Raw genomic sequence first — 13628 nt, 5'->3', positions numbered from 1 at the left:
GTTGTCTACATTAAAGCCCATGTCTTTGCTTACAAGTGTTTAGCCTTGCTTCATATTTATTTTCAATGAAAGTTTGAGTAGTTGATAGGGCAAAGGTGTTAGGTCAGAGTAGCTAGCTAGCTAGCTGCATGGTTTTAGGCGGGCGGGATATTGTTGGACATGTCTGCATAGCTGAATTTTCCCACAAAATGTATCCATCTTTCTGAGTTTCGGGAGAAGTGGGTGTGGCATTAGGCTTGTGCCCGGGAAAGTAGACCAACGCAACACAGAATATTACCGCAGTGCAGAAGATTAGTCTCATTAGACGTGCATGGTTTTGCGTGCATGGGCTAACCTTGTAAGTTATTCGAATAGTTTTAATCAGCTTTCGTGTCATTTGCAAATGTAGTGTGGTTACAAAATGTATTATTGCAAGATTTGTCCTCATCAAACGGTGAACTTGAAAACGTTTTGTTTCCACGCAAAAACCCATCGAAATTTGGCCAACTTCAGATTTCGGTGTGGCATAGAACAGTGCCCTGGTAATTTCAGAACATGTTCTGCCTTGAGATCGCACATGCATAGAAATCACATTCCTAACGAATCCCCACAAAACGTAGCGCTTCAACACTGTGACTCTATCAGATGCAATGTTCAGGGATGCGATTATGTGTCGAACAACTTTGCGTCCTTGTGCGCTCATTTGAGATTGCATATAAGAAATGGCAAAAACGTCAAGTGTCCCTATGAAGGTTGCTCAAAACAGTTCCGAGTAAGACAATCCTTTGGAACTCACATATCTAGAAAACATAGACAGTCAAGAGTAACACAACCCTCACATGAACAGCCACACATTGAGGTTACTGACGCTACAGATGAGCCATCAATAGATGGAATGGATACGGACTCTGGAAAAGAGGCAGATACATTTGTGAAGAATTTGGCTTTGTTTTATTTAAAAATGCAGGCCAAATTACTTTTGCCAGCTACAACAATACAGTGCATTATTGATGAGTTTCAGGAGGTTCACAGCAGTGGAATGAAACATATACTTGAAAAGCTGAAACAAAAGTTAACAGAGTTGCACATCCCCAATGAAGAGATACACAAGCTAGTCAGGGAACTTGAGCAATAGGATCTTTTATCTATTTATAATGAAGGTGCTTTAAGATCAGACAGAACAAGACAAACATACTTCAAATAAAATTTTGATTATGTTGCACCTGCCCAGATGTACCTGGGAAATAGCAAAGGGAAGGAACGCTTTTGTCAATATGTCCCGCTGAAGGAAACACTTTCTGCTTTGTTTAGGCAGTCTACTGTTAGGGATCAGTATTTACAATCAAAATCAAATGTCCGGCTGGATATAGTTTTGAATGATGTTAGTGATGGTAAAAATGTCCAAAAAAATGCCTTAATGCAGGAATCTCCCTCTTCAGTCTCTATTATCCTTTACCAGGATTCATTTGAAGTTGCAAACCCACTTGGCTCTGGCAAAAAGAAACACAAAATTATGGCCATTTACATGACAATTGGAGAAATATTGCCTCACAATCGTTCAACTGTTGACCCAACACAGCTTGTGTTACTTTGCAGGGAGGAAGACTTCAAAGATTTTGGTGAGAAGAAAGTGTTTGCTCGCCTCATTGAAGATCTGAAAGACCTGGAGGAAACAGGGTTTCCGTCTGTTGATGGTAAGTACCTTAAGGCTTCACTTGTTGCAATGTGTGGCGATAATCTAGGTTCTCACTGCATTGGTGGCTTTACAGAAAATTTCAGTAGTAGCCATCACTTTTGCAGGTACTGCTTGATTGACAGGCACACATTTCAGCAATCACCCCTAGCACTTGGCCTATGTAGAACACCGACAAACTATAATCAGAGTGTTCAGCAACTGACTTCTGACACTGATTTGATAAATGGGATTAAAAGGGATTCAATTTTTAACTCCCTGAGGTCTTTCCATGTCTCCACCGGTCTTCCTCCGTGTCTTGGGCATGACCTCTTTGAGGGAGTTGTGGCAAATGATTTGGCCCTCTACATTGACTATTTGGTTAAATCTGAAAAGCATTTCACCTATGATCAGATAAACCGGGCAATCTTACAAACAAAACTTCTAGGGAATGATTCACACAATCAACCGTGTCCGTTGAAGCTAAATGCTAAAAAGCTCAGTGGCTCAGCAGTGCAAAATTGGTGTTTACTACGGCTTTTACCAATCTATGTTGGTAGGTGGATCAAGGATCCTATTGAAAGTGAGGTTTGGCAGTTGTGCCTTAAACTGAAGGAAATCACAGAATTCATTTGTGCACCCAGAATTCATCTTAATGAGGTTGCATATCTGAAAGTGTTGTTAGAGGAATATGTAGTCTTGCGCAAAACTCTGTTCCCTGACCACACCCTAAAACCAAAGCATCACTACTTGTTGCATTATCCGGACCTTATCTTGAAATTTGGACCACTTATACGTGTTTGGACACTGAGATTTGAAAGCAAGCATTCCTATTTTAAGCAGTGTGCCCGGAAACTTCACAATTTCTTAAACTTAAGTAAAACGTTAGTTGAACGACACCAGCTACTTCAGTCATACCTCAGCAGTGGTCAGTTATTTCCTCCGCTCATCCAGGTTGCAGGCGAAGCAACTGAAATTGATGAACTATCATACAACAGTGAAATTCAGAGTGTGTTAGAAGCATCAGACATCGATAAAAGCAAAACTTCTGAGGTATCTGCAGTGACATATAAAGGGACTAAATACACCAAAGGCCTCATTGTTGTTCTGGAGCACACTGGTGACACTATAATCTTTGGTAAAATATCCCTCATATTCATAGATGAGGAACAGGTGCACTTTGTTGTGTTGGTGCATGACTCAGTATTCCTAATTGATCATGGTGTTCACCACATATTTCAGTCACACAACAAATATTTGTGTGTAAATGCAGATAGTCTGCAGGACTATTATCCACTGCCAGTTTACAATACCTTGGACCTCCCTGTTGTTTCTTTGCATCATTCAGTGTGTTCTTCATTGTAGATATGGAAGCTGAATGCATTCAAGAGATTAAAAAAATCCTTCCAGATCTGGATGATGAGCGTTTAAACATGCTGATTGAACATCTGTAGTGGGAGTGCGGAAGAAAAGCCACCTGACTGTGGTAGAGAAAGAGGACCTGCAGAATCATTTAACGCCTTTAGAGTATCGCTTATTCATGAGAGCTTTCCAACAAAAGGGTGAGAAAATGCATGTAAACCAACATGTTTGTTAAATGTTCCTTAAATATTGTGTTTTTTAATGTCAAAAGGTTAAAATGAAATGAGTTATGTTTTAAGATATTGCCATGTTAAACGTTCAAAGGACATTTTATGTCAAATCAACCAATGACACACGCACAGGTATCAGACCAAAATTCTCCCAGATATAGCCAGTCCATATATCAACTTAGACTTGTGCTTTATATACTGGTACACTAATAGGTATATTATGTGACAATACAAACCTTTTTGTCCAGATGATCTTGCAAGGTAATAGCATCCTCTCATTTATAGTAAAAAAATAATAATTCGAGTTTTTCAACCATGTTTATGCCTTTGAAGCAGTACACAAATAAATATCCCCTTCTTTTTTAAAACCAAAGTGTGTGGGGTTTCCCCGAAATCAGTTGTTTTGACATAAAATGACCCTTTTTAGAATTGTAATGTCCATTGATAGAATATATAGATTGATTGTGATGGAGCCATCTTTAGAAATATTGTTTTGCTGTAATATCCAAAAGGTGTTTGGGTGGGGGTCTGTGAATGTTTCCTCCACCAGTCTTCAAATTACAAAATGAGAGAAAAATGAAAATTTTCACGGGACAACAACTGTGTGTGTGTGTGTGTGGGGGGGGGGGGGGGGGGGTATTGGGTCGGTCAGGTTATTTTTAAGGATGGCCTAAATGGACGTAAATGTGGTTTGTACATACTGTAAATAATCAAAACCAATAGTTCAGTATATATTGTGTTTTGAAATGTTCAAATTAAATTAGTTATGTTTTAAGATATTGTTATGTTAGATGTTCAGGGGACCATTCATGTCAAATCAACCAGTGACACACACACAGGTATCACACCAATATTAGATTAGATTAGATTAGATTAGATTCAACTTTATTGTCATTGTGCAGAGTAGTGTATGACATCTTGTAATGTCAGCTGTGACATTTATGGTGCAGCTTCCGTAAATTGCGCTTGTGGGCAAATGTAGCTTTAACAAAACATTAATAATTGACCTGTCGCTAAGTGCCACCCTTAGAACGCAGATGAGCCAATGACAGTCCAGCCTCAACAGACTCGGACATCAGCTCGAACAACTCCATAGGAAACAACAGGGAGGAGGCATAAAATTACAAATTAATGGTTATTTATGGAGTTTATTTCCTCAAAAAACCCCGACGGATAACCATGGTCAAACGTTGTGCACGCATTTGCAACAGCTCGACGTAATGTAGGCTACTAAGCCAACAACGTGGGCACAGTAACCAGGTTCCCTGTTAAATCCCAAGATGAAAATGCTCATTAGCCAACTACTATATTCTTACTACATCGAATGTTAATATAGCCACTCAGTCTCAATCTTCAACTAGCTAGCTAGCTAGCATTAACGTCAGTGTTTTTTGCACGGTGATCTGGCTACTCGCCTCCACTTTAAGCTTGTCACCTTGTATACGTTTTAAAAGTTTTGAATATACCCCTCCATATCATAATTAAGCCCCTTTTGATTGCTTCTGGAGGAAATTAAATCATTTATCAACCAAAACGTCCTCAAAGCCTGCTTTGATAGGAAGCTTCTCCAACACACATATTGCACACTGCCCTCTCCCCACATACACAGCACACTATCCCATCTCCCCTGTCATCTCCCCAACACACACACCAAGACCCCTGGCAGTTGGGTTAGCCCCTTGAGCCGTGGATCTGCCCAAGGTTTCTTCCTTGGTAAGGGAGTTTTTCCTTGCCCCTGTTGCTCTTGGGTGCTCCTTGTTGGTGCCCCCCACCCAATCCCAATCCTCCCCCACCTTTTTTATGCAGCCCTTGCCACTTAATCTACTAAACCCCTCTTCTACTGCACTTTTTACCCCCCCCATTAATGCACAAATAGGCTGACACCAGACATAATTTCACTGCATTTCTTACTTCCAGTAACTATATGCATGTGACAATAAACTTCCTTGTATCCTTGTATCCTGTCAGCTGCCATTCTCCATAATGTATTTCTAATCAAGTCTGGTGTGTTTGTCAGAGTTTCACACGGTAACAATGGGGGGCGGGGCTTAGCGACAGGTCAATTGTTGAAGGATTGTTGTCCACTTATCCACTTATCATCGTGACCATGTTGCGCAAATTAGTTCAGAACTGCTGCATTCAAGTTAACTCTGCTAAGGTCTTGTCACAACATAGTAAATTGGGAAGACTAAAGTAAGTTAAGTTAAAGGTGCTCTAAGCGATGTCATGCGTTTTTTAGGCTAAAACATTTTATGTCACTTACTGCAAACATCACCTAACCAACCGCTAGCTGTCTGTGTCCTGAATACACTGTAAAAATATGCGATCTCTGTGGACAGCCCAGGCTCCAAAAACGGCAACAAAAACAACCTGGGCAAAGCCCATAAAAACATAACAAACTGTTCCAGCAAATCACAGACGAGATGCGCATTTAGGAGAGTTTCAATTGCACGAGAGCAGCACGGGAGGGAGGAGGAGGAAGTAGCGAGCTAGCTCTCTGTTTTGTTTTAAAGTCAACAGAAGTGACGTTACCCAGCATCGCTTAGAGCGCCTTTAAGCAATCAAGCCATATCTCTAATCTAACGTTAGAATACTGTTTGGATGTCAAGCTTAGCATGCTTAGTCAATTAGTTTAGCTGCTTGTCAATTTTGACTAGGCTACTTGTGCAGGTTGACCAAGAAGGAAAATGTCTCGGGCGAGTGTTTATATCTGTAGTGTTAATTTAGTGATAAATGACCTTGCCTATTTGTAATGACAGTAGCAGACTTGTACTTTACATACTGGTACACTGATTGATATATTATGTGACAATAGAAAACGTTTTGTCTAGATGATCTTGCAGGGTAATAGCATCTTCTCTTATATAGTAAAAAAAAGAAGAATTTGTGTTTTTCAACCATGTTTAGACCTTTGAAGCAGTACACAAATAAATATCCCCTTCTATTTTTAAACCAAAGTGTGTGGGGTTTCCCCAAAATCAGTTGTTTTGACATAAAATGACCCTTAGAATTTATTTGTTATGTCCATTGATAGAATATATAGACTGATTGTGATGGAGCCATCCTAAGAAATATTCTTTTGCTGTAATATTCAAATTTCAAAAGAAAAGAGAAAAATGACCTTATTCACGGAACAAAAACTGTGTGTGTGTGGTGGGGGAGGGGTAGTACGTGTGTAAATAATGAAAACCGTTATACAGTATATATTGTGTTTATTTTGTCTTCAGAGGGAAATGGTACAGCCAGTGTCCCAGACGAACCAACGCAGTCCCTGTCGTTACTGGACACATCTCTGACAGAGGAACATCGCCACACACCTCCTCGCACGGCCACCACCTCCACTTTGATACAGAATCAGAATGCATGGGTTCAGAACTTTGCTATTCCTTGGGACAAGATGCCAGCCAGACTGTCACGCAGCATATCAAGAGGGAAGAGGGCTGATCCTGCTGATAGAAGATCCATGATCAGAACAGTGGTGGGTGCCATGCAAGAACATTGTGCCAATCCTAACAGGACTGCCTGTGTTGAAATGGCAAAAATGATTGTCTCAAAGCATCCCTTGACCTTTGCTGACACATCAGTAGATGGAGAACAGCTCGGCACTGGGTACCATTCGCTTGTTAATCAGTTGAAAACCAGAATTGAACATGTGAATCGCAATAACACCGTTGATCGTATACGGAAACCGAGGACGAGGGACGGTGAGGATCCGGGCACCTCCACCAAAACTGTCCGATGCAAGGCAGACAGTTATGGTTGCATTAACTGGCAGCCAAAATTACTTCCGGATGGAGAGTCTGCGGAATCCTTGGAGCAGAGGAGACACAATTTGACCACCATATTCCAGTCCGTTGGGCCCAGGGCTGTTGAAATGCCAGAAGTTGACATATCAATGTCTCTAACATACATCTACCAACGACATATGATTAACGCATGCCCCCCTCCTACAATGTCTGAGATGAAAGACCAGTGGCCTTTCCTTTTCACCAAGCGAGGAGTTTGCGAACATTTCAAGAATTTGACAGGCATCGATATAACTACTCGTCTTGGAGAAGCACTTATGACTAAGGGAAAACGGATCATTAATTACTTTCAAGAACAGCACGACAATAGCATTCAGAGTCTGCTACGGGGGATGGAGACGTCAAACAACAACCAGACGGCTATTGGAGCAGTGCTCCTAATGATGAAGCACTTCAACGAAAAGGAGGAGTCCATCTTCGTGTTAGCAGATGTAAGTACAGAAACAATATATTCCATTTGATTTAATATATATAGGCCGCAAGCTAGGAATATTTTCATGACCTAGAGGAAGGTAGGACATGTGTCAATGCATGTTTAATCACATCTAGAGAACATAAACTTTTAGAAAATGTATGGTTTGAGTGGTTTAATTAGCTTTCTATTAATAAAAGAGGCCAAAATGTATATGCTGTCCACTTGATTTTCATTGTAAGGCCCTCTAGCTCGCAGCCTAATATAATATATATTATGGCTAAATGAAGATCAACTTTTAAAAATGTAGACCAATTATTGGCAAATGAAAGAAGTCACTCTTAGTGTAACCCTGTGCTTTATGTTTTAAGACATTTGCAACGGCAACTTCAATTGAGAATGACATGGACCTTCCTATCACACCTCGACTGATCGTGCTTGGTAAGAGATGGTTCAGAACTTAGAGAGAAGTTTTTACTGTACAAGGACTGAAGAATATTTCTTTAAAGTGTGTATTTTTCATCTTTCAGGGAACACATTACTGACTTCCACAAAATGGATGGTGAGCATGGAGGGGAAGGTGGCCTTTGTCTTGGATGAGCACTTAAGTTTCACTGATGCCCTGTCAGTATTCTTTTCCAGCTTCTATGTTTTTAACATAGAGTACCAGGAACCTGCCTGTGCAACCCTGGAATTGATACAATGGTAAGTAAATATGGTGACTTTATTTTACGGGGCCCTTGTTCTATCTAGTGTATCTACACACTAAATGCAGTGTAACAATATGTAATATCATAATATCACGTACTTATGTTGTCCATACATAATGTATTTGTGTGTACCTACAGATCATTAGTACAGGTGTTATAAGAAGTGATTGTAAAAAGAAAGGTTTTGAACAACTCACTTTAGCAGTTGGTTTTTCTGCCGCCATCTTGCCAGTCAAGAAGTGAGTTGTTCAAAACCTTTCTTTTAAGTAAACTCTGAACACAATGTTCTCAATGCTCAAGTTCATGTGTTGAGACTCTGGTGATACTTCGAGCAAAGTTTCATGTTGTGTCGGGCCATCTTAGTACACTACAAAATAGCATCATAGTATGACCGCATCAAAACAGTAGTGCCCCCACTAGTTTGATTCACAAAAAGACCCTAGGTTGCATTTTGGCAAGAGTTATGTTTTAACAGAACATGACACTTTTTAGGGGGAAATTAGCTTGTTTGCAGTGTGCTCCAGTGTTATTTAAGGAAATGCATACCATTCTGTTCTTTTTGCGTGTGATACTTAGTTATAAGTGTATGGGACTGTTAGAATTAAGCTCCCAGGACTACCAGAGGGAGCTATATGCTAACGGTCCCACAGACTTCCAGTGATTATGCTTAGCTGGGCTAACAGTGTTAAACAGGGCATTGCCAGCTTAGAGTGGAAAATGGTATCCTCATATCTAACTCTGGGGTAGACTGCAAATATCCGTTTTCCCAAAAAGGTATCATGTTTTTTTAACTTAACTATAACTGCTTATTTGTGATCCAGTTATCATAATTTTGTCTGTTTGGTGACATAAAGACTCTGTAAAGCACCATGAGACATTTGTAATGTTTTGGCGCTCTATAAGTGAAATTAAATTGAAAATTGAAATTATATTGTAGCATGTCCCAAAGGGGATGTGAAAGCTTCACCTTCATCATATTGATTACGTATCTAATGTTTTTTTTGTTTTTTTTATCTACTCTCATCTTGTCCAGATTCTTTGTGAGAATTAATCCCGAGGATGGAACTAAGTGTACAACAAAAACAGGAGTGAGCCGAAAAACAGGACAGTTGGTGAAGAGAAAGGCCTTACCAATCAACAACAGAGTGGCGTCATTTGTGTCTAGGCTGACCCAATTTGAGTGGCAGCACTCAAACTAGGTGTGAATGTCACATTAGGGTAACATATTTTTCTGGTAGACTGTTTTATAGTTTCTGGAGGGTTTGGCCCAAGGTTTTGGAGCTGATTTTTTTTATTGTTAGTGCACTCAGGCTAGTCCTGCCCAGATGAAGAAGCGGGTCAGTGGAGGTTAGTGGAGTCTATGGCTGGTTAAATCTCTCGGCTGAATGCCATGGCCATTGGCCGAACGTAGCTGACCCCACACTTATCGCCATGGCCACAGGGCTCAAGGGGTTCCTGCTATTCAAGCAAACAGCCAAAAGAACGACCAAGACAACTCACAAATGCCATTTGAATGCAACATCTTGCAGAACTATATACACCAATATTTAAAAGTGGCACTTTTTGTCTGTTTTTCTAGATTTTTGTTGCTGTTGTTATTTTGTTAAATACTTGACTGTCAGATAGTTATGTAAGATAAATCAGATTTTACCAAAAATACTTGCAGACCACCAAAACATCCTCCATCCTCCATGTGAGACCACACAAAAAAAACACACAAACCACACAGAAAAACACACATCCAGACACACAAACGTGTCCCCATATCCTTTTGTGCCCATGTGTACTCACAACAAAATACATACAAAAACAAATTTCCCCTTTGTTTGCCTGGTTCCTTGTTTGAGTGCAAATGGCAAAATGAAATGTGAATTGAAATGTATACTTTGAGTTAAATAAACTTGTCTATATTTTTCAATGTTTGGCTGTGTACATTTTATTAGCAGCAGGCTACTTCTGTATAATACAGTTAAACAGGTAAATAAATAAAATGTTATAATATGCCAAATCCCATAACCATAATAAGCAGTAATAGTGTCTACAGTACTGTTACTGTACAATTGAGATACAGTAGTGGTACTGTAAACCTGAATTACAGTAACTTACTGGCAAAAGTGCTGCCAGTTAGTTACTGTAAAATGGCACTGAAATGTCTAACAGTGTGGCCTGTCACTCAAAAGTTGTTGGGGGAGGAGATTCGGGACGGGAGCAACCGTTATTTTTCCCTAGGTTAGCTATGAAGTCAGATATTTTTAAATGGAGTTCAAACTCCTTCAATAATGCATGACTGTCGTGATAAATGGTAAGGAAATGATTTGTGTGTGTGTTTTATCTACTATTTCCCATGTCAATGTTAAGTTTTTGTGGAAGCCAACTTTCACTAGCAATCATTGTTTGGTACTGTCTGTCCACTAGCCACTTGTACCACTGTCTTTATGCCTCACTGTTTGCATGCTATATTAGCACATTAGCACATATGCATAACCCCCCCCCCCCCCCCCCCCATGCCACAGCCGAACTGTGGCCACACTTATACATTTTCTTAAATAGTTAAATATATAGATATATAGACTTTACTTTACTTTATTTCTGCATTGCTGCACTGTTGGACTTACTCATTTGCACTATCACCATTGCACTACCACCATGACACTCATTCACACAGAGCACCTTAGAGTATGAAGGTATATTGGGTGCAAAAGTGGCGAGCACATTTAACTGCAGATTTTGCAAGGGCACACTAAAGTCATAAATGTGTAACAGTAAAGTTGTACATATTTTTTTTATGTCTTGTTAACACAAAATAGGGGCTACGGGTTCACAAATCCTTTTTACAGGTACACAAATCCTATCCTGTGAGTCACAACTTTCAAGAGTCATGCACTCGACACTTTTGCTCCAATCGTTGCAGCGCAATTGGTGCGAAACACATTTGCACATCCGTGTTTAATAATCTGAGAACATGCACAACATTCATGCATTTGTAAACCCAAATGTGAACTAACGCATCCGAAGTTGTGCATCTGTGAAATAATTTCTCATTAATAAAATTCTACAGATCGCTTTGATTTTCTTGCACGACTACAAGTCAATTGATACAAGTGCTCGAATCTGCTTCTACGAGTGACGATACTTTTGCTCCTGGCTAGGTGATATAATAGGAGCAAAAAGATTTGTATGTGTGCACGTCGAGCGAATCGATCGAGAAAACAAGGCGGCCGGATCTGGATCCTGGATCGCACTCAGGATGTGCAAATGTGTTTCGCACCAATTGCGCTGCAACGATTGGAGCAAAAGTGTCGAGTGCATGACTCTTGAAAGTTGTGACTCACAGGATAGGATTTGTGTACCTGTAAAAAGGATTTGTGAACCCGTAGCCCCTATTTTGTGTTAACAAGACATAAAAAAATATGTACAACTTCAACTTTACTGTTACACATTTATGACTTTAGTGTGCCCTTGCAAAATCTGCAGTTAAATGTGCTCGCCACTTTTGCACCCAATATACCTTCATATTAGAGCACCTTACCATACCTTACTATGCACAGAGAATCACAGGCTCAGTCCCTGCCTCAGTCATTGCAAGCGCCTCTGATTGATTAATCACCACTATGTGGATACTGTTTTTAGAATTGATTTAGATTAAGTGTTTGTTAGTATAATTTGTATTTTTGTAATTTGTATCTTAGTATATTGTTATATATTGTATTAAGTGTTAGTTAGTATAATTTGTATTTTAGTATATTTAGCATATTCTTTATCTTCTACTGTCCTTACTGCTTAGTTGTGTTTTTATATTATATACTTTAATTACTCTTTCTGCTGTTAAAGAATGTGTTTGTGTTGTATGTATGCTGCTGAGACTTTGAATTTCCCCTGGGGATCAATAAAGTATCTATCTATCTATCTATCTATCTATCTATCTATTATCCTAACTAGCTTAGCCCATAGATTATGAGCATATCCTAGCACTGTTAGCCATACATACTTGCTAACTTCCCTGAAAGGCTGGTTTAATATAAACGGTAGTGCAGGTGAAAGAAGCCTCGTATGTGCATACATGCAGTAAGCATGATCACTCTCAACACTGTCATTTTGTTTAGGTGAAAATGAATTAGTTGAGTTGCCTTTGTTCACCAGAACATCCTGTTTGTCAATGCCTATCTAGTTAGAAGCTAGAGGGAGCAACTCAGAACCATTCGATAATGTTATAAAGTTACTCAGAGCTTGATAATGGTCTAACGTAAATCTAACGTTAATCCTTCTCACAGATACCCACCAAGGCAGAATATGGCCACTTGGAAGTAAGCTTACCTTTACTAAAGGATCTAATGGCTACGTAAGTTACCCAACTTGGTGTTTTTTTGTAATGGTATTTTTCTTATTGATGTTAAATACATATAGAAAAGTATTGCATAATATATTATGCAAATTATAATAATACAGACAACTTTTAGATTTTTTTTTTTTTGTCCAATAGCAATTTATATATTGGTTAAGATTATCGTTGTGCTATTTCATTGTTGTGTCATTTTGTTTAATTATATTATTCTATTGCATGGCATTTGTCTCTCAAAGACATAGTGGAGCTGGCAGCTTTCGTTCATGAAGATATGGTGAAAAGGAGTAAGGAGAAGTTTGGGAGAGTCAGCCGGTCCATGGAACTTGTAATGACTCAGCGCTGATCTATGCCAGGTGAGCAGATTGATATAGTTACATACATGTATTAGACAAGGTATTTTACACAATCTGTCTGAGGCTATTTATTTGTGTGGTTGAAAAACATCTTATTCTGAGGTTTGTGTTTGCATTTTGCTTCCAACAGATGTAAAACCCCTGCTGTCATTGGTGAGGCTACCACTGCTATTGAAAATATGTGAACGTCCTGTAGATCAAGTAAGGTTCAAAAGTGGAAAGTCAAAGTGGATATATGCAGAGGAACAGAAGTTGAAGAGGGGGAAAACAGCAGCCTCCACTGCAGTTGACCTTTACTTAGCACACTCTCCTGGAGAACATGTTGGATTTCTGCCAGTTTTTGAAATTGAACTTTGGTGCCTTTTGAGACTCTTGCCTTTTTAATGGCTCGCCTCATGATTGGAAGGATTGGAGTGTATTTTCTGATTGATTGATTGATTTATTTATTGTTGAGGTAATGAACATTGTAACAATATATTGTACATTTTTACAGGCTTGCTAATATTTCCCAAAGGCTTGCACATTGTTTTCTGAGATACTACTCTAAAATGTCGCTATATGACTCTACATCACACTTGAAGACACATATCGTTCACTTATTTCTATGGTGTATGCACTGTGAATGAGATCTAAGATCATAGCTACTAAGTTACTGCAAGGACTTTGTTAATTTTGCAACGTGTAATGGTTATGGCAAAAAGATACTGTATTTTCATCACTCATACACAAGTATTAACATGAACTTGAAAGCATACAAGGTTT

General features: G+C 39.3%; 1 protein-coding gene and 1 long non-coding RNA gene across 2 annotated transcripts; both read left to right on the top strand.

Annotated features, from left to right (window-relative positions):
- Nucleotides 1-636: 636 nt before the first annotated feature.
- LOC121678515 lies at nucleotides 637-9451 on the top strand. The gene is given in 7 exon segments (XM_042058122.1): nucleotides 637-1673; nucleotides 3017-3097; nucleotides 3100-3213; nucleotides 6471-7480; nucleotides 7833-7902; nucleotides 7992-8085; nucleotides 9205-9451. Coding segments are annotated over 7 exon segments (1998 nt in total). The 5' UTR covers nucleotides 637-1210; the 3' UTR covers nucleotides 9371-9451.
- A 2910-nt stretch (nucleotides 9452-12361) lies between these two features.
- On the top strand, nucleotides 12362-13039 carry LOC121678247. The gene is made up of 3 exons (XR_006021195.1): nucleotides 12362-12510; nucleotides 12756-12866; nucleotides 12997-13039. It is a non-coding gene; the product is annotated as an uncharacterized LOC121678247 (long non-coding RNA).
- Nucleotides 13040-13628: the final 589 nt, after the last annotated feature.

This window comes from Alosa sapidissima, chromosome 12, assembly GCF_018492685.1.
Source record: "Alosa sapidissima isolate fAloSap1 chromosome 12, fAloSap1.pri, whole genome shotgun sequence".
Classification (NCBI taxonomy): Eukaryota; Metazoa; Chordata; class Actinopteri; order Clupeiformes; family Clupeidae; genus Alosa; species Alosa sapidissima.
This window is presented reverse-complemented; position numbering and strand designations above follow the sequence as displayed.